We start from the raw sequence: 22,284 nt of genomic DNA, 5'->3' as shown, positions 1-22,284 counted from the left end.
TGATGTTAATTCGATTGTTCAAAGTTTGGCCACTAGAGGGCGCTGCAGGAAACTGTATGGACCGAGCACTGTCGGCTTTTTGTGTTTTGTGCTACATACGTTCCTAAATATAAATATACATATTATAACCCGCACACTTAAAGTATTCATTTAAAAGTGTATTTTCTTTCTTAAAAAGCAAAGCATAAGGAAGAGGAAAAACCGCTCATGGGGAGCAACAAGAACGATCGGCTCGATCGTTTCAGTCAGTCAGATTTTTTTGACATCGAATTTATTTGCACTGAATAAAAATAAAAACAAAAGTGAATTTTAAACATATAATTTCCTTACACTGAAATTTAAAACACAGTGCAAACTGAATATTAAAGCATTGCATTTTTAAAAAGTCGTATTCATATACAATGAATATTTGTACTGGAAAGGCCCGAAGTCACTGGGACAGGCTCCAGTCACGCGCGACCCCGGAAAGGAACAAGCGGCAGGAAATGGATGGATGTAAAAAAAAACATAAATTCAATTAAAAAAAATAATGACATAAATTCTGTGTAAAATAAATGATTTCGTAATAAAACACAACATAACCTTCATATTTTATGCGTCTCAAAAATATAACAAAAAATCAAATATGAAAAATAAAAAGAGTTCGATCAGTTATAGTGCGCTTCTGTATTAAATTGTATTTATTGATCGTTTTGCCTGCGTAAGTGAGTCACGTGGGTCACACGTGATGACACGGCGGAAGTGACGTCTCCACTTCCTTTCCTCCATTAGGTGAGTGCGTGGACGGAGCGGCTTTCCTCGGCTCTGACTAAACTCTCACATTTGTCACATTTAAGTCGCTCTTCGGCCTTTGTCTCACTCTGACCCGCGTGTTTGTGCGTGTTCTCCCGCAGATCGCAGCCATGGGCCGCCGTCCCGCGCGTTGGTGAGTCTTTCCTCTCGCGTGTTCAGGCCGGAGCTCTGCGGGGAAAATGGCAGCGGCGGGAGCGTCGCCATGTGCGCGGCGGCCGCAGCAGCTCAAACCCGCATAAACACTCCAGACATGAGCTTTCAGTCTGCGGTTTAAGCCCCGCATCACGCTCACGCCGCGAGCTGCGGTTTAAACGCGTCCAACGTCATTTAACATGTTCAGTCCGGAGTTAGCATTAGCCACATGCTAACTGCAGTGTTCTATGGGCTTTTCCCGGTGATATTAATTTATTTGTGACTAATGAGTTTGTTAAATTGACATTATGCACATATTTAAATGTAAAAGTCATTAAAGGGAAGCTCCAGCAGCAGTAATTTGATAATAATTAAGCAGCATTTCCAGTATTAATAAACTAAACTTTCAGATGAACCTCAACTTTCTGTAATTTAAGTTTGGTTAAAAGCCACAATAGAAGTTTAAAGTGTTGGAATTATTATGAATAGAGAAGCCAAAAAAAGTTTCCGGTATAAAGTTGAGGAGAAATTCAGGTTGGATTTGTTTAAATACATTTTAAAATCCTCAGAGTTAAAACTAAATATCCAAAGTGCAGTGATTTTCATCTCTTACGATCCTGATTTTTTTCCGCAGCTTTAGGATTTTCTCTCACAATTTGACTTTCTCGAAACGTACGACCAGTAAATATGCCATAAAAATGTTTAAATTCGAGTTTGCTTTATTTTGAAATCCAGGTCGGTCGGTTACAGGAAACACAACTTTAAAGTGTTTGTTCTCTCAGTTACAGATACTGTAAGAACAAGCCGTACCCCAAGTCCCGCTTCTGTCGGGGAGTTCCTGGTGAGTCATTGGCCCTTTCATAAAACCTTTCCCCACTTGCAGCTTATTAAGCCGACGGGCCCCTGCTGCTGTGGTGCGGGGCCCGTGTGCAAAGGCTGCAGACAGAGACTCTCTGGTTGTGTATGACTTCAGCTGTGCAGTGCTGGGGCCTTTAAGGGACCACTGATACAAACGTCTCCTGTTTAAACCGGCTCTTATCGCCTCAGATTCGGCCCCTGACTCGTTTCTCTTTGTTGCAGATCCTAAAATCAGGATCTTTGACTTGGGAAGGAAAAAGGCCAAAGTGGACGAGTTCCCTCTGTGCGGTCACATGGTCTCAGACGAGTACGAGCAGCTCTCCAGCGAAGGTAAAGACCCCGGAGCGACCGGACCTCCCTTTTAAACCGGGGTCAGACCGGGCCCCCCTTTTAAACCGGGGTCAGACCGGGCCCTTTAAACGGTGTTTAAATGTAAATGTCCCGTGTGTCTCCTGCAGCTCTGGAGGCGGCTCGTATCTGCGCCAACAAGTACATGGTGAAGACGTGCGGCAAAGACGGCTTCCACATCCGCATGAGGCTCCACCCCTTCCACGTCATCCGCATCAACAAGATGTTATCGTGCGCGGGCGCTGACAGGCAAGCCACGCCCTCCCGAGACGCCGAAGCGCGCCTCTGACCTCCTGGACCTGGTGAACTGACCGTGCGTGTGTGTGTTCCAGGCTCCAGACCGGGATGCGCGGCGCCTTCGGGAAGCCCCAGGGCACCGTGGCCCGCGTGCACATCGGGCAGGTCATCATGTCCGTGCGCACCAAGGCCCAGAACAAGGAGCATGTGGTGGAGGCGCTGCGCAGGGCCAAGTTCAAGTTCCCCGGGCGCCAGAAGGTACGACGCGCCCCCCCGATCTCGCCGTGTGGGTTCAGGTTCCCCTCGATCTCGCTGTGTGTGTGTGGGTTATGGTTCCTGGTTCAGGTTCCCCCTCGGCGTCGCTCTTGCAGCTTATTAAGCCGACGGGCCCCTGCTGCTGTGGTGCGGGGCCCGTGTGCAAAGGCTGCAGACAGAAACTCTCTGGTTGTGTATGACCTCAGCTGTGCAGTGCTGGGGCCTTTAAGGGACCATTGACACAAAAAGCCTAAAAAGAGCCCAAAGACACGGTTCCATCTGAAAGAACTCCACTTCCTGCTCCTTTTTGAAGCCGTGAATCAGGAGGAACTGAGGCGTTTGACACTTTGACCTCTAGAAGCTTCAATAAACTAAATGATTTAAACTGTGGCGTTTAGTCTCTAATTAAACTCTGACCTTTCGTGTTTTCCAGATCCACATCTCTAAGAAATACGGCTTCACTAAGTTCAACGCCACCGACTTCGACGAGATGTTGGCCGAGAAGAGGCTGGTCCCGGACGGCTGCGGGGTCAAGTACATCCCTAACCGAGGGCCCCTGACCCACTGGAAGCACCTCCACGCCAACTGAGCTCCTCCCACCGAGCTCTTCAAACTGAGCTCATCAAACTGAGAATAAAACCACGAATGTTTGATTATAAAACACTTTGAGACTGTTTTATTTCCATAATGTTCCAGAAAGTCTCGACCATCACTAGAACTTAAGACTCTGCAAAACCTCTCCCTGTCGCGCTCTTTCCCTGCCATGGTCTCTTCAGGGGTCAGAATGAGGACAAACTGACCTTTGTCACTTTAATGTTTTAAATCTAAACCTGGGGAAATGACCGAATATGAGTTTCCTGGAGATAAAACTGCTTAAAATAAATTGTATTTTAAAATGGGAAATATCAATATTGAAATATAAAGTGATTTTAATAGTCAAACCTCCGTCACTATTGCGCCTCTGGTGGCTTAACATGGAACTGAACCAGAATGTTTAATCTTTGGTCAGATCCAGCGCGTGCTCAGGTCATTGTTCAATAATAGAGTGAAACCACGTGACCCTACACGAGCCGCAGACATCACGTGCTTTATGTTTATGTCCCGGGACGTGAGAAACTCAACATGTTCAAGGAAAGAGACAAGAGCAAATCAGAAATGGTTTTGTCATTTTAAGTTTAGTGTGAGTCCCGCCCCGAGACAGACGCGTCGGGTCTCACTTCATCTTCCGCTTCAGCTCCACGGACACGGAGCCAAGACAAAGACAGAGACACGGAGCCAGGACACGGACAGAGACACGGAGCCAAGACACGGACAGAGACACGGAGCCAAGACACGGACAGAGACACGGAGCCAAGACACGGACAGAGACACGGAGCCAAGACACGGACAGAGACACGGAGCCAAGACACGGAGCCAAGACACGGACAGAGACACGGAGCCAAGACACGGACAGAGACACGGAGCCAAGACACGGACAGAGACACGGAGCCAAGACACGGAGCCAAGACACGGACAGGGGGACCCGGCCAGAGACACGGGGCCAAGACACGGACAGGGGGACACGAAGACACGGACAGGGGGACCCGGCCAGAGACACGGACACGGAGACACGGAGCCAAGACACGGACAGGGGGACACGAAGACACGGACAGGGGGACCCGGCCAGAGACACGGGAAGACACGGTGAGAGCTGCTTTTGACGCGCTGCTTTCCTGTACCGTAGAACCGTGTGGCCGGTGAAGTTCGTTTCACGCCTCCGCAGCTGCAGCGGGAGCTTCGTCTGGCTGTGCCCCGCCTGCAGCGGCTCCGCGCGGGGAGCAGCGGCTCTGCGCGGGGAGCCAGTTAGGGACCGTCTCTAAAGTACCATGTGTTTAAAAATGTGTAAACGTGCGGGTTTCGGGCGCGTAAAGTGTGTTTGGTCGTGTTTGGAGCGATGACGACACAAAACACGCAGCAGAAGTGGAACTTGTGCGGACGTGTTTGAGCCTCGATGGAAATTAGAGTCGTTATTTCCCCTTTTGTCATGTCTAAAAATAAAACATGAAATGTGTGAATGATATGTACTCGAGTACTTACATGAACCATGTGTACTCGAGTACTTACATGAACTTCATGTACTCGAGTATTTACATGAACTATGTGTACTCGAGTACTTACATGGACTCTGTGTACTCGAGTACTTACATGAACCATGTGTACTCGAGTACTTACATGGACTATGTGTACTCGAGTACTTACATGAACCATGTGTACTCGAACCATGTGTACTCGAGTACTCACATGAACCATGTGTACTCGAGTACTTACAGTGGAAACGTGAACCATGTGTACTCAAGTACTTACATGAACCATGTGTACTCGAGTACTCACATGAACCATGTGTACTCGAGTACTTACAGTGGAAACGTGAACCATGTGTACTCGAGTACTTACATGAACCATGTGTACTTGGGTACTTACATGAACCATGTGTACTCGAGTACTCACATGAACCATGTGTACTCGAGTACTTACAGTGGAAACGTGAACCATGTGTACTCGAGTACTTACATGAACCATGTGTACTTGGGTACTTACATGAACCATGTGTACTCGAGTACTTACAGTGGAAACATAAACTATGTACTTGATTACTTACATGAACCATGTGTACTCGAGTACTCACATGAACCATGTGTACTCAAGTACTTACAGTGGAAACATGAACCATGTGTACTCGAGTACTTACATGAACCATGTGTACTCGAGTACCTACATGAACCATGTGTACTCGGGTACTTACATGAACCATGTGTACTCGAGTACTTACATGAACCATGTGTACTCGAGTACTTTTACTACATCTTTGGACTGAAAAGTGAAAAGTTTCTTTGTTTGACTGAAAATCAGCCCAATCCATTTAATAAGAACGTATTTTTTCTCAAATCTTCAGCGTTAGAGAAGATGAAATAAACACACCTCAGAGTGTATAAAGCTCTAAAGACACACCTCAGAGTGTATAAAGCTCTAAAGACACACCTCAGAGTGTATAAAGCTCTAAAGACACACCTCAGAGTGTATAAAGCTCTAAAGACACACCTCAGAGTGTATAAAGCTCTAAAGACACACCTCAGAGTGTATAAAGCTCTAAAGACACACCTCAGAGTGTATAAAGCTCTAAAGACACACCTCAGAGTTTATAAAGCTCTAAAGACACACCTCAGAGTGTATAAAGCTCTAAAGACGCACCTCAGAGTTGTATAAAGCTCTAAAGACGCACCTCAGAGTGTATAAAGCTCTAAAGACACATCTCAGAGTGTATAAAGCTCTAAAGACACATCTCAGAGTGTATAAAGCTCTAAAGACACACCTCAGAGTGTATAAGCTCTAAAGACACACCTCAGAGTGTATAAAGCTCTAAAGACACAACTCAAAGCGGTATAAAGCTCTAAAGACGCACCTCAGAGTGTTATAAAGCTCTAAAGACACACCTCAGAGTGTATAAAGCTCTAAAGACACACTTACTCCTTTACTTTACCAACTTTTCACTGGCACTTAAAACTCCTCCCCTCCTGGTGTGACAGAGGTCATCATGTCCCTGAGGGAGCGACTGGACTGTGCCTCATAGAGACTATTTCTCTTCTGAATGTGACTATCGTTTATTCACCTCAATTATGTCCAAAAGAATGGAACAAATCCACCCAAACTGAATCCACAAAGATCAGACACAAGACGACATAAGACCATCTTTACACACAATGAAACAAACACAAACACAACGAAACAAAGATGGAATACTACGTCTGGACGAGGAGAAGGAGATTCTGTGGCTGGACTTATTTATTTAAAGTGCAGAACATTTAAAATAGATGATTTATTATTAAAAAAAAATATTGGGGCTCTTTACGATGATCCAAAATCAAGACTTTGGAGAAAGGGATGAGACAGGGCTGTGCTTGGTCCCTCCTCCTGTTCACTTTGTAATGTCCACATTTATGAGACGATCAGAAACAATTCACATAAAATTGCAGATGATGTTCTAATATATTTGACCAAAACCAGACATTTCCAAACACAATGTGAGGCATTTTTTTGCAATCCATAGTCGTGACGTCTGGAGACAAAAGATAAATACTATCCTCTCCCTCTGGCGCCCCCTCTGACCTTTAGAAAGAACTGCACCTTTAAACGTTCTACACGAGGACCACGCCTAAATATCAGCTGTTCAGGAGAAAGACTCCTCCTCTCGTCCTCTTCTCGTCCTCTTCCTCGTCTCGTCCTCTTCCTCCTCTCGTCCTCTTCCTCCTCTCGTCCTCTTCCTCCTCTCGTCCTCTTCCTCCTCTCGTCCGCTTCCTCGTCTCGTCTTCATGAGCTGTACGTTGTCTCTTTCAGGAGCGCGGATGGACCTTCGTCTCATCCTCTTCTTGTCCTCTTCCTCGTCTCTTCCTCGTCCTCTCCCTCGTCCTCTTCCTCGTCTCGTCCTCTTCCTCGTCTCATCCTCTTCCTCGTCTCGTCCTTGTCTTGTCTTCATGAGCCGTACGTTGTCTCTTTCAGGAGCGAGGATGGACCTTCGTCTCGTCTTCTTCCTCGTCCTCTCCTCCTCTTCCTCATCTCGTCTTCTTCCTCGTCCTCTCCCTCGTCCTCTTCCTCGTCTCATCCTCTTCCTCGTCTCGTCCTTGTCTTGTCTTCATGAGCCGTACGTTGTCTCTTTCAGGAGCGAGGATGGACCTTTGTCTCGTCTTCTTCCTCGTCCTCTCCTCCTCCTCTTCCTCGTCTCGTCCTCTTCCTCGTCCTCTTCCTCGTCTCGTCTTCATGAGCCGTATGTTGTCTCTTTCAGGAGTGAGGATGGACCTTCGTCTCGTCCTCGTCCTCTTCTGGTGTGACCTTCAGCTGAGCTCCGCCTTCAGGATCTGTGCTTTTAATGCTCATCATTTTGGAGAGTCCAAGTCCAAAGACCCTAAGGTCATGGCAGCTCTGGTCCAGGTAATGACAGCGTTTGACCCACAAACGGGTCAGTCACGGGTCAAAGAGAAGCAGGTCGTGTCACTTCCTGTGGCTGAGGTCGTGTCACTTCCTGTGGCTGAGGTCGTGTCACTTCCTGTGGCTCAGGTCGTGTCACTTCCTGTGGCTGAGCTCATGAACGTCTTCTCTCGTCACATGTTTGCGGGACTAAACCAGGACTAAACCGGGACTAAACCAGATCTAAACCGGGCCTAAACCGGGTCTAAACCGGGACTAAAACGGGACTAAAGCGGGTCTAAACCAGGACTTCAGCAGGTCTAAACCAGGACTAAACCAGGAATAAAGCGGGTCTAAAGCAGGACTAAAGCAGGACTAAACCAGGACTAAACCAGGAATAAAGCGGGTCTAAAGCAGGACTAAAGCAGGACTAAACCAGGACTAAACCAGGTCTAAACCAGGACTAAAACGGGACTAAAATGGGATTAAAGCAGGTCCCAACAGGACTAAAACAGGACTAAAGCAGGTCTAAAACAGGACTAAAGCAGGTCTAAACCATGACTAAAGCTGGTCTAAAACAGGACTAAAGCGGGACTAAAGCGGGAATAAAACTGGTCTAAAGCAGGACTAAAGCAAGACTAAAACTGGACTAAACCAGTACTAAAACATGACTAAAACAGGACTAAAACATGACTAAAACATGACTAAACCGGGACTAAAGCAGGACTAAACCAGGTCTAAACCAGGACTTCAGCAGGTCTAAACCAGGACTAAACCAGGACTAAAGCGGGTCTAAAGCAGGACTAAACCAGGACTAAACCAGGGCTAAACCAGGTCTAAACCAGGACTAAAGCAGGACTAAACCAGGACTAAACCGGGACTAAACCGGGACTAAAGCGGGTCTAAACCAGGACTAAACCGGGTCTAAAGCGGGTCTAAAGCAGGACTAAAGCAGGACTAAACCAGGTCTAAACCAGGACTAAAACGGGACTAAAATGGGATTAAAGCAGATCTAAAGCTGGACTAAAGCTGGACTGAAGCAGGACTAAAACAGGACTAAAGCAGGACTAAACCAGGACTAAAGCAGGTCTAAACCATGACTAAAGCTGGTCTAAAACAGGACTAAAAGGGGACTAAAGCGGGACTAAAGCGGGAATAAAGCGGGAATAAAACTGGCCTAAACCAGGACTAAAACAGGACTAAAACATGACTAAAACATGACTAAACCGGGACTAAAGCAGGACTAAAGCGAGTCTAAACCAGGACTAAACCAAATCTAAAGCAGGACTAAAGCAGGTCTAAACCAGGACTAAAGCAGGACTAAGCGTGTCTCTGTTGCAGGTGGTGTCTCGCTGTGATGTGTGTCTGCTGCAGGAGGTCAGAGACAGTAAACACAAAGCTCTTCCGGCGCTGCTCGCTCAGCTCAACACGTGAGAAACGACTTAGACACTTTCTCTGCAAATGCACCTGAATCCAAAAGAGAGAAGTCAATGTTTTAAAGAAACAATATTAACGGACAGGAAATGAAGATCAAGCGTGTGAAAATGGACTAAATTAGAACAAAATTTTCATTAAATTAAACATAAAACAGAGAAAATAAAGAACTTAAACTCTGAGTTAGAACCCTTTATGTCGTGTTTGATCATTATTCTCACTCTGACCACCAGGGGGCACGAGAGTGAGCGGTCACTGAGCACCAGCCAATCAGACATGGCCTGAGCTCAGGGGCCACTCCCACAATCTATGGACTGAGACATTTGAATGTCTGCTGTCGTCACATTTAGAGACAAACTTCACCATCATAATAATAACTCCTCCTCCTCTCTCCTCCTCTCCTCCGCCTCTCCTCCTCTCACTCCTCTCTCCTCTCTCCTCCTCTCTCCTCCTCCTCTCTCCTCCTCTCTCCTCCTCCTCTCCTCCTCCTCTTCTCCTCTCTCCTCTCTCCTCCTCCTCTCCTCCTCTCTCCTCCTCCTCTTCTCCTCTCTCCTCTCTCCTCCTCCTCTCCCCTCTCACCTCCTCTCTCCTCTCACCTCCTCCTCCTCTCCTCCTCTCTCCTCCTCCTCTCCTCCTCTCTCCTCTTCTCCTCTCCTCCTCTCACCTCCTCTCTCCTCCTCTCTCCTCCTCCTCTCCTCCTCTCTCCTCTTCTCCTCTCCTCCTCTCACCTCCTCTCTCCTCCTCTCTCCTCCTCTCTCCTCTCACCTCCTCCTCCTCTCCTCCTCTCTCCTCCTCTCACCTCCTCCTCCTCTCCTCCTCTCTCCTCCTCCTCTCCTCCTCTCACCTCCTCCTCCTCTCCTCCTCTCTCCTCCTCCTCTCCTCCTCTCTCCTCCTCTCTCCTCCTCCTCTCCTCCTCCTCTCTCCTCTCACCTCCTCCTCTTCTCCTCTCTCCTCTCTCCTCCTCCTCTCTCCTCTCACCTCCTCTCTCCTCTCACCTCCTCCTCCTCTCCTCCTCTCTCCTCCTCCTCTCCTCCTCTCTCCTCCTCTCTCCTCCTCCTCTCCTCCTCCTCTCTCCTCTCTCCTCCTCTCTCTTCCTCCTCTCCTCCTCTCACCTCCTCTCTCCTCCTCTCTCCTCCTCCTCTCCTCCTCTCTCCTCTTCTCCTCTCCTCCTCTCACCTCCTCTCTCCTCCTCTCTCCTCCTCTCTCCTCTCACCTCCTCCTCTCCTCCTCTCTCCTCCTCTCACCTCCTCCTCCTCTCCTCCTCTCTCTTCCTCCTCTCCTCCTCTCACCTCCTCCTCCTCTCTCCTCCTCCTCTCCTCCTCTCTCCTCCTCTCACCTCCTCCTCCTCTCCTCCTCTCACCTCCTCCTCCTCTCCTCCTCTCACCTCCTCCTCCTCCTCTCCTCCTCTCTCCTCCTCCTCTTCTCCTCTCTCCTCTCTCCTCCTCCTCTCTCCTCTCACCTCCTCTCCTCCTCTCTCCTCCTCCTCTCCTCCTCTCTCCTCTTCTCCTCTCCTCCTCTCACCTCCTCTCTCCTCCTCTCTCCTCCTCCTCTCCTCCTCTCTCCTCTTCTCCTCTCCTCCTCTCACCTCCTCTCTCCTCCTCTCTCCTCCTCTCTCCTCTCACCTCCTCCTCCTCTCCTCCTCTCTCCTCCTCTCACCTCCTCCTCCTCTCCTCCTCTCTCTTCCTCCTCTCCTCCTCTCACCTCCTCCTCCTCTCCTCCTCTCTCCTCCTCCTCTCCTCCTCTCTCCTCCTCTCTCCTCCTCCTCTCCTCCTCCTCTCTCCTCTCACCTCCTCCTCTTCTCCTCTCTCCTCTCTCCTCCTCCTCTCTCCTCTCACCTCCTCTCTCCTCTCACCTCCTCCTCCTCTCCTCCTCTCTCCTCCTCCTCTCCTCCTCTCTCCTCCTCTCTCCTCCTCCTCTCCTCCTCCTCTCTCCTCTCTCCTCCTCTCTCTTCCTCCTCTCCTCCTCTCACCTCCTCTCTCCTCCTCTCTCCTCCTCCTCTCCTCCTCTCTCCTCTTCTCCTCTCCTCCTCTCACCTCCTCTCTCCTCCTCTCTCCTCCTCTCTCCTCTCACCTCCTCCTCTCCTCCTCTCTCCTCCTCTCACCTCCTCCTCCTCTCCTCCTCTCTCTTCCTCCTCTCCTCCTCTCACCTCCTCCTCCTCTCTCCTCCTCCTCTCCTCCTCTCTCCTCCTCTCACCTCCTCTCTCCTCCTCTCACCTCCTCCTCCTCTCCTCCTCTCACCTCCTCCTCCTCTCCTCCTCTCACCTCCTCCTCCTCTCCTCCTCTCTCCTCCTCCTCTCCTCCTCTCTCCTCCTCTCTCCTCCTCCTCTCCTCCTCCTCTCTCCTCTCTCCTCCTCCTCTCCTCCTCTCTCCTCCTCCTCTTCTCCTCTCTCCTCTCTCCTCCTCCTCTCTCCTCTCACCTCCTCTCCTCCTCTCTCCTCCTCCTCTCCTCCTCTCTCCTCTTCTCCTCTCCTCCTCTCACCTCCTCTCTCCTCCTCTCTCCTCCTCCTCTCCTCCTCTCTCCTCTTCTCCTCTCCTCCTCTCACCTCCTCTCTCCTCCTCTCTCCTCCTCTCTCCTCTCACCTCCTCCTCCTCTCCTCCTCTCTCCTCCTCTCACCTCCTCCTCCTCTCCTCCTCTCTCTTCCTCCTCTCCTCCTCTCACCTCCTCCTCCTCTCCTCCTCTCTCCTCCTCCTCTCCTCCTCTCTCCTCCTCTCTCCTCCTCCTCTCCTCCTCTCTCCTCCTCCTCAGAGGCAGAGGAGCTGAGTATGACTTTGTGGCCAGTGAGAGGTTGGGACGCTCTGAGTCGTACCAGGAGCAGTACGTCTTCTTCTACAAGTGCGTCCAACTGTCTTTATGTGTTAAGTGTGTGACGTGATGTGGTGATGTCATGTGGTGATGTCATGTGGTGATGTGGTGATGTCATGTGGTGATGTGGTGATGTCATGTGGTGATGTGGTGATGTGGTGATGTCATGTGGTGATGTGGTGATGTCATGTGGTGATGTGGTGATGTCATGTGGTGATGTGGTGATGTGGTGATGTCATGTGGTGATGTGGTGATGTCATGTGGTGATGTCGCGTGGTGATGTCATGTGGTGATGTGGTGATGTCATGTGGTGATGTGGTGATGTCATGTGGTGATGTCATGTGGTGATGTGGTGATGTGGTGATGTCATGTGGTGATGTGGTGATGTCATGTGGTGATGTGGTGATGTCATGTGGTGATGTCATGTGGTGATGTTGTGTGATGATGTCATGTGGTGATGTGGTGATGTCATGTGGTGATGTCGCGTGGTGATGTCATGTGGTGATGTGGTGATGTCATGTGGTGATGTGGTGATGTCATGTGGTGATGTGGTGATGTCATGTGGTGATGTCATGTGGTGATGTCATGTGGTGATGTGGTGATGTCATGTGGTGATGTGGTGATGTCATGTGGTGATGTGGTGATGTGGTGATGTCATGTGGTGATGTGGTGATGTCATGTGGTGATGTGGTGATGTCATGTGGTGATGTGGTGATGTGGTGATGTCATGTGGTGATGTGGTGATGTCATGTGGTGATGTGGTGATGTCATGTGGTGATGTCGCGTGGTGATGTCATGTGGTGATGTGGTGATGTCATGTGGTGATGTGGTGATGTCATGTGGTGATGTCATGTGGTGATGTTGTGTGATGATGTCATGTGGTGATGTGGTGATGTCATGTGGTGATGTCGCGTGGTGATGTCATGTGGTGATGTGGTGATGTCATGTGGTGATGTGGTGATGTCATGTGGTGATGTGGTGATGTCATGTGGTGATGTCATGTGGTGATGTCATGTGGTGATGTGGTGATGTCATGTGGTGATGTGGTGATGTCATGTGGTGATGTGGTGATGTCATGTGGTGATGTGGTGATGTGGTGATGTCATGTGGTGATGTGGTGATGTCATGTGGTGATGTGGTGATGTCATGTGGTGATGTCATGTGGTGATGTCGTGTGGTGAGGTCTTGTGGTGATGTCATGTGGTGATGTGGTGATGTCATGTGGTGATGTGGTGATGTCATGTGGTGATGTCATGTGGTGATGTGGTGATGTCATGTGGTGATGTGGTGATGTCATGTGGTGATGTGGTGATGTCATGTGGTGATGTGGTGATGTCATGTGGTGATGTGGTGATGTCATGTGGTGATGTGGTGATGTCATGTGGTGATGTCATGTGGTGATGTCATGTGGTGATGTGGTGATGTCATGTGGTGATGTGGTGATGTCATGTGGTGATGTGGTGATGTCATGTGGTGATGTGGTGATGTGGTGATGTCATGTGGTGATGTGGTGATGTCATGTGGTGATGTGGTGATGTCATGTGGTGATGTCATGTGGTGATGTCGTGTGGTGAGGTCTTGTGGTGATGTCATGTGGTGATGTGGTGATGTGGTGATGTCATGTGGTGATGTCATGTGGTGATGTGGTGATGTCATGTGGTGATGTGGTGATGTCATGTGGTGATGTGGTGATGTCATGTGGTGATGTGGTGATGTGGTGATGTCATGTGGTGATGTGGTGATGTCATGTGGTGATGTGGTGATGTCATGTGGTGATGTCATGTGGTGATGTCGTGTGATGAGGTCTTGTGGTGATGTCGTGTGGTGATGTGGTGATGTCATGTGGTGATGTGGTGATGTCATGTGGTGATGTCATGTGGTGATGTCATGTGGTGATGTCATGTGGTGATGTCGTGTGGTGATGTGGTGATGTCATGTGGTGATGTGGTGATGTCATGTGGTGATGTGGTGATGTGATGATGTCATGTGGTGATGTGGTGATGTCATGTGGTGATGTGGTGATGTCATGTGGTGATGTCATGTGGTGATGTCGTGTGGTGAGGTCTTGTGGTGATGTCATGTGGTGATGTGGTGATGTGGTGATGTCATGTGGTGATGTCATGTGGTGATGTGGTGATGTCATGTGGTGATGTGGTGATGTCATGTGGTGATGTGGTGATGTCATGTGGTGATGTGGTGATGTGGTGATGTCATGTGGTGATGTGGTGATGTCATGTGGTGATGTGGTGATGTGGTGATGTCATGTGGTGATGTGGTGATGTCATGTGGTGATGTGGTGATGTCATGTGGTGATGTCATGTGGTGATGTCGTGTGATGAGGTCTTGTGGTGATGTCATGTGGTGATGTCATGTGGTGATGTCATGTGGTGATGTCGTGTGGTGATGTGGTGATGTCATGTGGTGATGTCATGTGGTGATGTCATGTGGTGATGTCGTGTGGTGATGTGGTGATGTCGTGTGGTGATGTCGTGTGGTGATGTGGTGATGTGGTGATGTCATGTGGTGATGTCATGTGGTGATGTGGTGATGTCATGTGGTGATGTCATGTGGTGATGTCGTGTGGTGATGTGGTGATGTCATGTGGTGATGTCATGTGGTGATGTCATGTGGTGATGTCGTGTGGTGATGTCGTGTGGTGATGTGGTGATGTGGTGATGTGGTGATGTGGTGATGTCGTTGGCAGGACCAGCTCGGCGTCCGTCACTGGGACGTACCAGTTTCCCGATGATCGTCCTGGAGACGTGGACGCTTTCGCCCGGGAGCCGTTTGTGGTCCGCTTCAGGGCCCCGAAAACAGGTGCGCCGCATGAGATGTCCACAAGGGGCAGTAGACCTTTTACTGAATAACAAAGATGAACGAAGAGAGGAGGCGCCACCCACTGACCACGCCCCCTGACCCGACCACGCCCCCTGACCAATCATTCCCGTGCGTTTTCCCTCAGACATCAAGGAGTTGGTGCTCATCCCGCAGCACACGGCTCCGACCAACGCCACCAAAGAACTGGACGCTCTGTACGACGTTCTGCAGGACGTCAAGAAGATGTGGAAGACACAGGTACCGATCCTACAGGTGACCTCGAGGCGGGGCAACGAGGCGGGGCAACGAGGCGGGGCAACGAGCTTCACGACAGGGGAAACAAGGCGGGGCAACGAGCTTCACGACAGGGGAAACAAGGCGGGGCAAAGAGCTTCACGACAGGGGAAACAAGGCGATAAAATCACGAAACGGATAAAGACGGTTTGTTCCAGAACGTGATGCTTCTCGGAGACTTTAACGCCGACTGTGGATACGTCGCCAAGAAGAACCGAGTGAAAGTGCGGCTCATGACAGACCCCGATCTGAGGTGGCTCCTCCCCGAAGGCACCGACACCACCGTCAGAGAGAGTACCTCCTGCGCCTACGACAGGTGAGAGAGAGTACCTCCTGCGCCTATGACAGGTGAGAGAGAGAGAGTACCTCCTGCGCCTATGACAGGTGAGAGAGAGAGAGTACCTCCTGCGCCTACGACAGGTGAGAGAGAGTACCTCCTGCGCCTATGACAGGTGAGAGAGAGAGAGTACCTCCTGCGCCTACAACAGGTGAGAGAGAGTACCTCCTGCGCCTACGACAGGTGAGAGAGAGAGTACCTCCTGCGCCTACGACAGGTGAGAGAGAGAGAGTACCTCCTGCGCCTACGACAGGTGAGAGAGAGTACCTCCTGCGCCTATGACAGGTGAGAGAGAGAGAGTACCTCCTGCGCCTACAACAGGTGAGAGAGAGTACCTCCTGCGCCTACGACAGGTGAGAGAGAGAGAGTACCTCCTGCGCCTATGACAGGTGAGAGAGAGAGAGTACCTCCTGCGCCTACAACAGGTGAGAGAGAGTACCTCCTGCGCCTACAACAGGTGAGAGAGAGAGAGTACCTCCTGCGCCTACGACAGGTGAGAGAGAGAGAGTACCTCCTGCGCCTACAACAGGTGAGAGAGAGAGAGTACCTCCTGCGCCTACGACAGGTGAGAGAGAGAGAGTACCTCCTGCGCCTACGACAGGTGAGAGAGAGAGAGTACCTCCTGCGCCTACAACAGGTGAGAGAGAGTACCTCCTGCGCCTACAACAGGTGAGAGAGAGTACCTCCTGCGCCTACAACAGGTGAGAGAGAGAGAGTACCTCCTGCGCCTACGACAGGTGAGAGAGAGAGAGTACCTTTTTGGGACTGAAAGAAAGGTTCTGATGTGTGACCTTTGACCTTTGCCCTCAGGATTGTGGTGAGCGGGAGAAAGCTGCTGGACTCAGTGGTGCCCTCTTCTGCCACAGTCTTCAACTTCCAGCAGGAGTTTGGGCTCTCCGAGCCCGAGGTGGGTACTCTCTTCCCTCTCAAAGCTCTGATGATGGTCACATGACATGGTCCTTGTCCAGGCGCTGGCCGTGAGTGACCATTACCCGGTGGAGGTGCGGCTGAAGTCGGGGCTCTTCAGCTGGAGGTCAGGAGCCTCCAGTCTCTCCTGCCCCGTGCTCCTGCTGCTCCTGGTGACCCTCGACCTCCTGCACAGCTGAGGTCACGGACTCGGGACACGCCCACGAGCTGAAGCTTTGGCACTGTTTTTAATCCTCTCTTATGTGATTATTAGATGTTAATTTTGCTTTTTCAAAACTTCTCAGAAGATTCTAATGAACCATCAGTAACGAGGAAGTCACAGGGACAATGCACAAAGCCTCCAGTAGAGGGCGGCGGTGACGAGCTCTACTCCCACTAAACCAGGCAAGTCCAAACTAAGGCCCGGGGGCCAAATGCGGCCCTCAGACCAATTTTTGTCGGCCCTCAGGCTTCCTCCTAAGTTTGTCCAAACAACAAAAAGTAATAGTTTTTACTGTAAAATTGGAGAGATTGAAGCATGTTGATGTTATAACAACATAATATTAATGTTCCAAGTCTGATTAAAGGTGTGGAGGCATCAGAACTATGTCAAATGCAAAAAATCGACATTTTCGGGTTGTTTGTGGCCCTCTGCTCCGTATAAGTTTCAATATGCGACCCTTTGTGAAAAAGGTTTGGACCCCCCTGCACTAAACTATTTAAAGTCGTTTGAATTAAAGTTTTATTGATGTTTTTTGTACATTTTTCAGAAGAAAATCATTTCAAACATGAGACACACAGACTTCTTTTCTCTGTGGTGAATTTTAAATGTTGAATGTGCCAAAAAATGTAAATACTGCTTAAATGTAAATGAAGGTGTGAACGACATGACGTTTGTACATCAGTTGGACTGATTTAAAAAGGATTTAAAAAGGAGTTGGACTCCGTAAACACGTTACCCTTTGTGGCTATGTGTTTGTTTTTTTTAATCACATTTCTTATTTAGTTAATTTTATTGTATTTCTGTTTCTGTAATTTCTTTGTGATTCGAATGCATTTTTCCTGCTGTGAAGCTTTGAATTGCCTTGTGTATGAAATGTGCTCGATAAATAAACTTGCCTTGTTATGTTTGTATCATTTTAATGAAAGAAAGAAATAAAGACACAAATTAAAGGTTGAACAGCTTTTATTGGATTTACTTTGCAGCTGAAAAGAGAGAAAAGCGTCGTTAAATATCTGCGTTTGACACAATGAGTGGAGTGTGAGTTCTGGTTATTACCGCTGCAGGTGAAGGCGTACTCCAGGTACAGGGACGTGTCCATGCAGGACGTCCCCAAAACGCTCTGGGACGCTCGGACCGTGCACTGGTTCTTCCCATCGCATCTGAGGAGGGAAACAGGCTCCAAGTTTAGACCTGGTTTAGACCTGGTTTAGTCCTGGTTTAGTCCTGGTTTTGTCCTGGTTTAGACCTGGTTTAGACCTGGTTTAGTCCTGGTTTAGTCCTGGTTTAGACCTGGTTTAGACCTGGTTTAGTCCTGGTTTAGTCCTGGTTTAGTCCTGATTTAAACCTGGTTTAGTCCTGGTTTAGTCCTGGTTTAAACCTGGTTTAGACCCGGTATATAAGAGTTTACATTTTGGTCCTTTTAGAGCTTATATTAGGGCCTTTTAGATCTTATATTTGGTCCTTTTAGAGCTTATATTAGGGCCTTTTAGATCTTATATTAGGGCCTTTTAGATCTTATATTTGGTCCTTTTAGAGCTTATATTAGGGCCTTTTAGATCTTATATTAGGGCCTTTTAGATCTTATATTTGGTCCTTTTAGAGCTTATATTAGGGCCTTTTAGATCTTATATTAGGGCCTTTTAGAGCTCATCTTGCAGACTTACTTCTGGGCCAGGACAGCCGTGTGCCTGGTGCAGTCGATCTTCTCTAATCGAGCCGGTTCTCGTCTGAAGGCGCAAGTCGTGTGGTCTCTGCGTCCAAGATCTGCTCCCAGGACTTTGATCACTTCACCAGCGCCTGAAAGAACCAGAGACCTTTGACCTTCATGAACCAGAGGAACCAGAGGAACCAGAGGAACCAGAGGAACCAGATCAACCAGAGGAACCAGATCAACCAGAGGAACCAGATGAACAAGAGGAACCAGAGGAACCAGAGGAACCAGAGGAACCAGAGGAACCAGATGAACAAGAGGAACCAGAGGAACCAGATGAACAAGAGGAACCAGAGGAACCAGAGGAACCAGATGAACAAGAGGAACCAGAGGAACCAGAGGAACCAGAGGAACCAGAGGAACCAGATGAACAAGAGGAACCAGAGGAACCAGAGGAACCAGATGAACCAGAGGAACCAGAGGAACCAGATGAACAAGAGGAACCAGAGGAACCAGATCAACCAGAGGAACCAGATGAACAAGAGGAACCAGAGGAACTGGTCTCGCTCGTTCACTTCATTGATGGAAAATCGAGTTCACAAAACGACGTTCTTTAACTTGAGAAATGTTCCTCGACGTCGTGTTGCTTCACTATTTTAGCCTCACTTTTGTCCGTGGAGCTTTCATTTCACTCAAATTCACTTTATGGAGTCAAAAGTCAAATTCTGCAGGTTCTGGGTGTCGTTTGCTAACGGCACGGGGAGATAAAGGACACTTCAACTCAAGACAACAGTAAAGCTCCTCAAGAAACATGGTGTTTAAGGAGTAACGTCATGTTTTCTGCTGCGTGTGATAAATGTGTTAGAAATCTGCTTTTTTACAACGTTTGACTTGAGTTTCTGTCTTAGACGTCAGACACAAACTCGATACTTCGCAGCAGAGTGGAAGACGTTTACGTTTGTTTTCAGATTCACATTTTAGGGCTCAAAGACGACACAATTGTGATTTCCTGTGACTCACCGCAATGAAGGTTGGCCATCGAGTGCTCACAAGCGATGCGATGAACTGAGAACAAAACACAAGAAAAACATCATCCAGACGGGCCGCAGGCGGGCCGCAGACGGGCCGCAGGCGGGCCGCAGACGGGCCGCAGACGGGCCGCAGACGGGCCGCAGACGGGCCGCAGGCGGGCCGCAGGGGAGCCGCAGACGGGCCGCAGACGAGCCGCAGGCGGGCCGCAGGCGGGCCGCAGGCGGGCCGCAGGCGAGCCGCAGACGGGCCGCAGGCGGGCCGCAGACTTTAGTCCAGGCCAACGTCACTACATTATGTGACTCCGGGGCTGAAGTGAATGTGTCTGAACTCACTACATTATGTGACTCTGGGGCTGAAGTGAATGTGTCTGAACTCACTACATTATGTGACTCTGGGATGAAGTGAATGTGTCTGAACTCACTGGCCGGGACGCAGGAGAAGGACGTCTCCATGTACTTGAACGTTTCAGTGCAGGGGTCCGTCGTGAACACGTTCCCGTTCAGCTCGCACCACTTCTTTCCGTTGCATCTGAAAGAGACGGTCAAGTTGCGGTTTGTGAAGACAAATGTCAAAAGAGAAGTTGAAACTGACAGTTCAAAATGAATCCCTCTGTGATGTCATCAAAAAGCGTCATTCCATCACAAATGTTGCACTTTGCTGACAGTTCAAACGGTCATTTGGCGAGATAAAGGTTTTAAAAAGGTGGATTATTGTTTGTAAAATCATAACTGTGCTGTCGTTCATAAAGCTGGTGGCTCTTGTTTACAGTCTGGTTGCTTGGTAACAGCTGTGGAATCACCTATTTGCTGCTGCACCAGGAAGTACAATTTTAAACGTCACCAAAAATTGTCAAACGGGGCAAAAAGGCAGGGTTAGGGGTTAAGGGTTAAGGTTAGGGGTTAGGGGTTGGGGTTAGGGGTTAGGGGTTAGGGGTTAGGGGTTAGGGGTTAAGGGTTAAGGTTAGGGGTTAGGGGTTGGGGTTAGGGGTTAAGGGTTAAGGTTAGGGGTTAGGGGTTAGGGGTTAGGGGTTAGGGGTTAAGGGTTAAGGTTAGGGGTTAGGGGTTGGGGTTAGGGGTTAGGGGTTAAGGGTTAAGGTTAGGGGTTAGGGGTTGGGGTTAGGGGTTAGGGGTTAAGGGTTAAGGTTTGGGGTTAGGGGTTGGGGTTAGGGGTTAGGGGTTAGGGGTTTGGGTTTAGGGGTTAGGGGTTTAGGGGTCAGGGGTCTTGTTTACCTCTCCTTGAGCACCGTGAGCGCGTCGGGCTGGGTTAGGGTTAAGGTTAGGGGTTAGGGGTCAGGGGTTAAGGGTTAGGGGTTTAGGGGTTAGGGGTTTAGGGGTCAGGGGTTATGGGTTTGGGTTTAGGGGTTAGGGGTTGGGGTTTAGGGGTTAGGGGTTTAGGGTTAAGGTTAGGGTTAAGGGTTTAGTGGTTGGGGTTTAGGGGTCAGGGGTCTTGTTTACCTCTCCTTGAGCACCGTGAGCGCGTCGGGCTGGGTTAGGGTTAAGGTTAGGGGTTAGGGGTCAGGGGTTAAGGGTTAGGGGTTTAGGGGTTAGGGGTTAGGGGTCAGGGGTCAGGGGTCTTGTTTACCTCTCCTTGAGCACCGTGAGTGCGTCGGGCGCGTGGCAGTGATCGTTGGCGACCTCGTCTTGTTCCTTCCCGGCGGCGCAGGTGGTGTGGTCACTTCTGCCCCAGAGCGCTTTGTCCACACTGATCACGCCGCTGTCTGCACACGGGACACACGGGACACACGGGACACACGGGACACAACACCATTACGCTCAGAAAGGCCAGCCACTCTTCACTGTTGCCGTGGTAACCTGTACTGACCAGCTCCGCGTCGTGTCGGAGAAAACGCTACGACGAAATGATAAAAGAGCTGCACTTTTTAATCCTCGTTTTGTCATAAACACTTTATCCAATTACGAATGTGAATAAATCTGAACAAACTCATGATTGACAGCAGTAAATCGATGGTAGTTTAATGGTGATGTTTGTGCAGTGAACAGAAGAATGTGTGTTCATAAGTCAGGTCAGAGTTAGCGTCAGATGCCCCGACAGACACGGGGCCAGTTCTGCATCATGAAGACACAAATATACCATTATTTGTTGATTAAACGCTTTATCCCTGTGTTTACATTCATTTCTGTTAGAATTTAGCTCTGTCTCCACCCACAAGATGGCCGCTGCCGTTGTCTAACCCTAACCCTAGACAACGATGAACTGTTTGGTGCTTTTAGGCTGCGGTGGCACTTTAACACCCCCGACCTTTGACCCCGGCACTACACAACAACTTTATCCAATCTGCAACTAACGATGTTTCATTTAACCCACTTAAGTCTTAAAGGAACAGCGCCCTCTGGTGGCATGAGGCGTGTTTCTAATTTAAATCCTAAAGTTACTGTTTTGTTCTTGCGAAAAGACAATTATACAACTTATAATATGACATCATGAGTCCGTAAAAGGCGGAGAAAAAGGAGAAGTTTGAAATGTCATATGTAAATGTAAAACAGCACAATATGTCGTCTTTAAATACGTTTATGATGTCGCTTCATTTGCATTTGATTGGTTGAAGTCTTTGAGGTGGGCGTGTCCTTACCACAGCTGAGGCGGTGCACATGGGCCCCGCAGGTCACTGTCTTCTCTGCACTGGCCCCTGGAACAGACACGAGGTCAACTTCAACTTTATGTTTCAGGAGATCAAAGAGAATGTGAAAGTGAATTTATGCAAAGCTGTTTCTTCTCAAACATCGTGACATCTTTAACTTGAAACAGTCAAAATAAAAGTAAGATATATGTAAATCTATCTAAATAAGCCTGTTTCCCCCCTTTTCTGCTGCTGGAGCCTCTACAGGCGCTAAGCAGTACTGCAGGAAGCTCGGCTCTTCTTCTCCTGCAGCTGCTCAGTCTGTGGGCGTGTTCAGAGGCCCGATCATTCGCCGCCCTCTAGCCCTGACTGAGCATGTGCAGAGAAGAGAAGCCCTGACTGAGCATGTGCAGAGAAGAGAAGCCCTGACTGAGCATGTGCAGAGAAGAGAAGCCCTGACTGAGCATGTGCAGAGAAGAGAAGCCCTGACTGAGCATGTGCAGAGGAGAGAAGCCCTGACTGAGCATGTGCAGAGGAGAGAAGCCCTGACTGAGCATGTGCAGAGGAGAGAAGCTCTAACTGAGCATGTGCAGAGGAGAGAAGCCCTGACTGAGCATGTGCAGAGGAGAGAAGCTCTAACTGAGCATGTG

At 49.2% G+C, this 22,284-nt stretch overlaps 3 protein-coding genes, 1 long non-coding RNA gene and 2 other non-coding genes across 6 annotated transcripts in view; 4 read left to right on the top strand and 2 right to left on the bottom strand.

Annotated features, from left to right (window-relative positions):
• The first annotated feature begins 736 nt into the window (after window positions 1–736).
• On the top strand, window positions 737–3,283 carry rpl10 (ribosomal protein L10). The gene is made up of 7 exons (XM_072450203.1): window positions 737–771; window positions 894–925; window positions 1,707–1,765; window positions 2,005–2,112; window positions 2,241–2,379; window positions 2,463–2,625; window positions 3,056–3,283. The coding sequence occupies exons 2-7, from the start codon at window positions 903–905 to the stop codon at window positions 3,209–3,211; spliced, it is 648 nt and encodes a 215-aa protein (XP_072306304.1). The 5' UTR covers window positions 737–771; window positions 894–902; the 3' UTR covers window positions 3,212–3,283.
• On the top strand, window positions 1,802–1,938 carry LOC140363641 (small nucleolar RNA SNORA70). Its single transcript, XR_011927157.1, has one exon. It is a non-coding gene; the product is annotated as a small nucleolar RNA SNORA70 (small nucleolar RNA).
• Window positions 2,733–2,869, top strand: LOC140363640 (small nucleolar RNA SNORA70). The gene has a single exon (XR_011927156.1). It is a non-coding gene; the product is annotated as a small nucleolar RNA SNORA70 (small nucleolar RNA).
• Window positions 3,284–3,814: 531 nt separating the features above from the next.
• On the top strand, window positions 3,815–17,289 carry dnase1l1 (deoxyribonuclease I-like 1). The gene is made up of 9 exons (XM_072450202.1): window positions 3,815–4,305; window positions 7,439–7,584; window positions 8,902–8,990; window positions 11,740–11,826; window positions 14,501–14,613; window positions 14,759–14,871; window positions 15,066–15,223; window positions 16,055–16,151; window positions 16,213–17,289. The coding sequence occupies exons 2-9, from the start codon at window positions 7,447–7,449 to the stop codon at window positions 16,348–16,350; spliced, it is 933 nt and encodes a 310-aa protein (XP_072306303.1). The 5' UTR covers window positions 3,815–4,305; window positions 7,439–7,446; the 3' UTR covers window positions 16,351–17,289.
• Window positions 17,290–17,345: 56 nt separating this feature from the next.
• On the bottom strand, window positions 17,346–19,690 carry LOC140363630 (L-rhamnose-binding lectin SML-like). Its single transcript, XM_072450260.1, has 6 exons — window positions 19,644–19,690; window positions 19,478–19,584; window positions 19,045–19,089; window positions 18,038–18,170; window positions 17,430–17,533; window positions 17,346–17,356 (listed from the first exon to the last, which is right to left on the bottom strand). Exons 1-6 carry the CDS (start codon window positions 19,688–19,690, stop codon window positions 17,346–17,348), a joined length of 447 nt encoding a protein of 148 aa, XP_072306361.1.
• A 980-nt stretch (window positions 19,691–20,670) lies between these two features.
• Window positions 20,671–22,284, bottom strand: part of LOC140362502 (uncharacterized) — a 1,733-nt gene continuing 119 nt past the window's right edge. Inside the window, exons 2-3 of the long non-coding RNA XR_011927108.1 lie at window positions 21,647–21,703; window positions 20,671–20,773 (exon numbers count right to left, since the gene is read on the bottom strand). This is a non-coding gene — a long non-coding RNA (uncharacterized lncRNA). The remainder of the gene's footprint in view (window positions 20,774–21,646; window positions 21,704–22,284) is intronic.

This window comes from Eucyclogobius newberryi, unplaced genomic scaffold, assembly GCF_026437365.1.
Source record: "Eucyclogobius newberryi isolate DKJ021-1_F unplaced genomic scaffold, fEucNew1.0.hap1 SCAF_17, whole genome shotgun sequence".
NCBI lineage: Eukaryota > Metazoa > Chordata > Actinopteri > Gobiiformes > Gobiidae > Eucyclogobius > Eucyclogobius newberryi.
This window is presented reverse-complemented; position numbering and strand designations above follow the sequence as displayed.

What these genes read in the sequence shown, in the direction of transcription:
- LOC140363630 (XM_072450260.1), bottom strand. Translation starts at nt 19,690, where the DNA reads ATGACGCTTTTTGATGACATCACAGAGGGATTCATTTTGAACTGTCA. An exon ending in GATGGCCAACCTTCATTGCG is followed by an intron (nt 18,171 to 19,044) that starts GTGAGTCACAGG and finishes TGGTTCTTTCAG; the next exon opens with GCGCTGGTGAAGTGATCAAA. An exon ending in ACGGCTGTCCTGGCCCAGAA is followed by an intron (nt 17,534 to 18,037) that starts GTAAGTCTGCAA and finishes TTCCCTCCTCAG; the next exon opens with ATGCGATGGGAAGAACCAGT.
- rpl10 (XM_072450203.1), top strand. Translation starts at nt 903, where the DNA reads ATGGGCCGCCGTCCCGCGCGTTG. An exon ending in CTTCTGTCGGGGAGTTCCTG is followed by an intron (nt 1,766 to 2,004) that starts GTGAGTCATTGG and finishes TCTTTGTTGCAG; the next exon opens with ATCCTAAAATCAGGATCTTT. An exon ending in CGAGCAGCTCTCCAGCGAAG is followed by an intron (nt 2,113 to 2,240) that starts GTAAAGACCCCG and finishes TGTCTCCTGCAG; the next exon opens with CTCTGGAGGCGGCTCGTATC.
- dnase1l1 (XM_072450202.1), top strand. Translation starts at nt 7,447, where the DNA reads ATGGACCTTCGTCTCGTCCTCGTCCTCTTCTGGTGTGACCTTCAGCTG. An exon ending in AGAAGATGTGGAAGACACAG is followed by an intron (nt 14,872 to 15,065) that starts GTACCGATCCTA and finishes GGTTTGTTCCAG; the next exon opens with AACGTGATGCTTCTCGGAGA. An exon ending in ACCTCCTGCGCCTACGACAG is followed by an intron (nt 15,224 to 16,054) that starts GTGAGAGAGAGT and finishes CTTTGCCCTCAG; the next exon opens with GATTGTGGTGAGCGGGAGAA.